This window comes from Carlito syrichta, unplaced genomic scaffold (assembly GCF_000164805.1).
Source record: "Carlito syrichta isolate Samal-C Ts95f unplaced genomic scaffold, Tarsius_syrichta-2.0.1 Scaffold109854, whole genome shotgun sequence".
Classification (NCBI taxonomy): Eukaryota; Metazoa; Chordata; class Mammalia; order Primates; family Tarsiidae; genus Carlito; species Carlito syrichta.
This window is the reverse complement of record NW_007053950.1, coordinates 5,744-10,049: the sequence shown is the minus strand read 5'-3', so window position 1 is coordinate 10,049 and position 4,306 is coordinate 5,744. Positions and strand designations below refer to the sequence as shown.

Sequence of the window (4,306 nt, the reverse complement as noted above, 5' to 3'; positions counted from 1 at the left end):
AAAAAAAAAAAAAAAAAAAAAAAAATCCTCGAGGTTACATGCTTGTAGGAGACAGGCAAAAGGAAACACATAAAATCTAAAGAATGTTGCGTGGACACGAGGACCAAGCTGGTAAAGCAGGAGAGATTTGGAGGCAATGTGGCAGCCCACGGGGTTTTGGGAAAGCCTCACTGGGCCAGGGTCCAGACCTAAAGGAGACTCCAGTGTCTGAGGAGAGATGAGGGGAAAAATGGAGGCCGGGCAGGTGGGGCCCTATGGATCATGGCAAAGACTGGGCATCGTGGAGAGTTTAGAGCAGAGGGAGATGGGATGGGGCTTATGCTTTAGCAGAGTCACTTTGGCTGCTGTATTGAGGAAAAGCAAGAGGGCAGAGGTGGAACTGGGATGTGGGGTAGGAGGTGGAGTGGATGCTTGGACCCAGGGCAGCTGTCTGGGAGGTGAGAAGTGAGTGGATTTGAAGGCAATATGTGCACAAGAACAAAGGAGGTGACAAGAATGGCGCTAGTGGGCAGCTGGGGCGGGGGATGGGTACCAAGAACTTGGCTTTGAATATGGGTGGTCTGGGGGGTGTGTTAGGGTCCGAAGAAGAGGGAATGAGGCCAGCCCTGGGAAGGGAAAGGGGATCGCAGGGGTTGGAGCCACATGAGGACTGTGGAGAGTGGGAGTGTGGTTGTCCTGGAACCAGGAAGGAGGGCCCACCATCCAGCTATTGCTTTTGGAGTCAAGGAGGAAGGGAAGGACGCCCCTCCTCCTTCTACCTCACAGCAGGAGGGCATCTATCAGGGCCGTTTGTGGTGGAGAGCTGGGGCAGGGCGATTGAGTGCATCCAAGGATGTCCTGCAGCCCATGAAGCTAAACATCACAGTTGAGCTCATCCAGCCACTGTGTAAGCCCCAAGTGCCCGGTGGGTTTAGGTGTTAGGAAAGGTTCCTGGAGTAGGAAAGTTTCCTAGAGCAGAGGGAAGAGGAACCAGGGAGCTATTGGAAAAACCCGCTTCCCTCTATGGACCAGTTGGATTCTCCCCACACCTGCATGGGCTGGAAGGCAGCAAGGTGGTAGGAAAGAACAGCAGGGTAGGAGTTTCCTGGGCCGAAGTGTCACACCTAGGCTGGGGGTTGAGGCACATGACATCTCTGTGTCTGTTTTCCTGTCTACAAAATGGGACAAGTAGCACAGGGTGAGCATCCCTAATTCGGAAATCCGAGATCCAGATACTCCATAATTCGAAATATTTCTAAATGCCAATATGATGCACAAAGGAAATGCTCGTTGGAGCATTTCGTGTTTCGGGTTTCTAGATTAGGGGTGCTCATGCGGTAAGTATAACACAGGTATTCCAAAACTCGGAGATAACTTGTCTGATCCCAAGCATTTTAGTTGAGGGCTGCTCACCTTGGAGCTGCAGCCCTACCTGCTGGGAAAAGGAAAGGAAGGCTGTGGAGGTGGAACGTGTCCTGGGACAGGCATCAGCCCTTGCAATAACAGCGACATCTCGGGGTGGTACCTCGAAGAGTGCCACAGACACCAGGCTGACACTTGAAACCCAGTTATCTGAGAAGAGGGGCTGAGGTCTCAGACCCAGAGACTTGGGGAAAGCTGTTGATCACATCAGAGCAAGACGTCTCAGTTTAGTACCGCCTTTCTCAGGGGCCAGAGGGATCTTAGAATGGGTCTCTGGCTCTCTTTGGAAAGAGCTGTCCCCACTACCCACTTCCTTATTTTTATTTTTTTTATTATTTTGAGTTGGAGTCTCTGTCACTCAGGCTGGAGTGAAGTGGCATGATCGCAGCTCACTGTAGCCTTGGTCCTCTTGTCTCAGCCTCCTGAGTAACTGGACCTGCAGGTATACACCACCACATCTGGCTAATTTTTGTTTTTTATTTGTAGAGACAAGGTCTCCCTATGTTGCCCAGACTGATCTCTAACTCCTGGGCCCAAGAAAGCCTCCTGTCTTGGCCTCTCAAAGTGTTGGGATTACAGGCATGAGCCACTGCATCCGACCTAAAACTGAGAAGCGTTTGTAACATGGAATGTTTGTGCCAGCATGTGCTCTATTAGCCATCAGGGCAACAACATTGTCCTGCAGTTTGTAGCCTATGAGAAACATCACTGTGCATTCCGTTTTTTCCCCCCTTATTTCTATTTATTTGAGAACTACAGAATGGGGATAGATGAGAGGATAGCTTGCATTGCTTTGCTTAAAATTGTCTTTTTTTTTTTTTTTTTTGAGTTGGAGTCTCACTCTGTCACCCAGGCTGGAGTGCAGTGGGATACTCACGGCCACCACAGCCTCGGCCTGCTGGGCTCAGGTGATCGTTCCACCGCAGCCTTCCAAGTAGCTAGAACTACAGGTGTGCACTACCATGCCCAGCTAATTTTTTGGATTTATCGTAGAGATGAGGTCTTGCCAAGTTGCCCAGGCTGTTCTCGAACCCGTGGGCTCAGGCAATTCCCTCACCTTGCTCTCCCAAAGTGCTAAGATTACAGGGTTGAGCTACCACGTCCGGTCCGTCTTTATTTTTTTACTTATTTTATTTTTAGAGAGATGGGGGGGGGTCTCACTATTTGCCCAGGCTAGTCTCGGACTCCTGGCCTCAAGCAATCCTCCCACCTTGGCCTCCTAAAGTGCTGGGATTACAGGTGTGAGCCAATCTTTTTTTTTTGGAGTTGGAGTCTCATTTTGTCAACCAGACTGGAGTGCAGTGGCCACTTCCGGCCACCGGAGCCTCGACCTGCTGGACTCCAGCGATCCTTCCACTTCAGCCTTCCAAGTAGCTGGAACTACAGGCACGCGCTACCACGCCCGGCTCATTTTGATTTATTGTAGAGATGAGGTCTCGCCAAGTTGCCCAGGCCGGTCTCAAACCCATGGGCTCAGGCAATCCACTCACCTCAGCCTCCCAAAGGCACAGGATTACAGGCTGAGCCACCGAGCCCAGCTTGTTAGCCAATCTTTATCTTACAAAGAACAGGAGAGGTTTTATAACCCTCACTAAGAACAATAAGACAACTTTGGGTGCAGTGGCTCACTCTTGTAATTCCAGCACTTTGGGGGGTGGAGGCAAGAGGACTGCCTGAGCCCACAGGTTCGAGACCTGCCTGGGCAACATGGCAAGACCTCATCTCTACAATAAATCAAAATTAGCTGGGCGTGGTAGCGTGCGCCTGTAGTTCTGACTACTTGGAAGGATCACCAGAGCCCAGCAGGTCGAGACTGCGGTGGCCAGGAGCGTGCCACTGCCCTCCAGTTTGGGCGACACAGTGAGACTCCAACTCAAAAAAAACAGAGAAAGAGAAGAGAATGTCATGGTATTATTAAGTAGATTTGACCTCAGATCTCCCCGCCACCCGGTCTCAATGTGCAAGCTTGGAGGCCCACAGGTAGGTCGGGGCCTGTGTGAGGCTAGAATAGCCACTTTGGAGGATAATGGGGCATTAAGAAGTGTCTGCACTCTGGCTTCGGGGGCAGTGGGTGAGGCGAGTGTGTCTGTTCAGACAAGGACACCTTGAAAGGCGTCGATGCCAGCAACGCGCTGGTCCTGCCGGGGAAGAAAAAAAAGAAGGCCAAAGCCCCTCCCCCATCGAAGAAGGAGAAGAAGCCACTGACCAAGAAGGAGAGGAAGGTGCTGCAGAGAATCCTAGACCAGAAGGAGAAGAAGAGCCAGGTACGCCCACCTGTCGGGTCTGCACACGGATCTCCAGGATGGGGGGTGTGGGAGGGGGTCTGTCCTCCCCATGTGGTCTCTGCAGTAGGACTGTGTGACAGAACTTTCCAGAAAGAGGGAGATGTTCTGTACACTGTGGTACAGTAGCCACTAGCAACGTGTAGCTGTTGAGCCCTTGAAATGCAGTTTCTGCTGCGGCCAAGGAAGGGAATTTTTGTGCTCACTTTTTCTCTAATCATTTTCTGTTATTTATTTATTTATTTTTTGAGTTAGAGTCTCACTTCTGTTGCCCAGACTGGAGTGCAGGACCGCTCCCAGCCACCGCAGCCTCGACCTCCTGGGTTCCGGCGATCCTTCCGCCTCAGCCTTCCAAGTAGCTGGAACTATGGGCGTGCGCTTACCACGCCCGGCTGATTTTTTGATTTATTGTGGAGATGAGGTCTTGCCACGTTGCCCAGGTGGGTCTCGAACCCGCAGGCTCAGGCAATCCATTCACCGCAGCCTCCAAAACCGCGGGATTACAGACTGAGCCACCGAGCCCGGCTTGTTATTTATTTTTATTTATTTTTATTTTTGTTTTGTTTTTTTTTTGAGTTGGGGTCCCACTCTGTCACCCAGACTGGAGTGCAGTGGCCGCTCCT

At 51.3% G+C, this 4,306-nt stretch overlaps 1 protein-coding gene across 1 annotated transcript in view; it reads left to right on the top strand.

Annotated features, from left to right (window-relative positions):
* Positions 1–4,306, top strand: part of LOC103271831 (probable ATP-dependent RNA helicase DHX37) — a gene marked incomplete at both ends in the record, with an annotated part of 10,118 nt that overhangs the window by 1,031 nt on the left and 4,781 nt on the right. Inside the window, one exon of the mRNA XM_008069328.2 lies at positions 3,496–3,665. Coding sequence (XP_008067519.2) covers positions 3,496–3,665 — 170 coding nt within the window. The remainder of the gene's footprint in view (positions 1–3,495; positions 3,666–4,306) is intronic.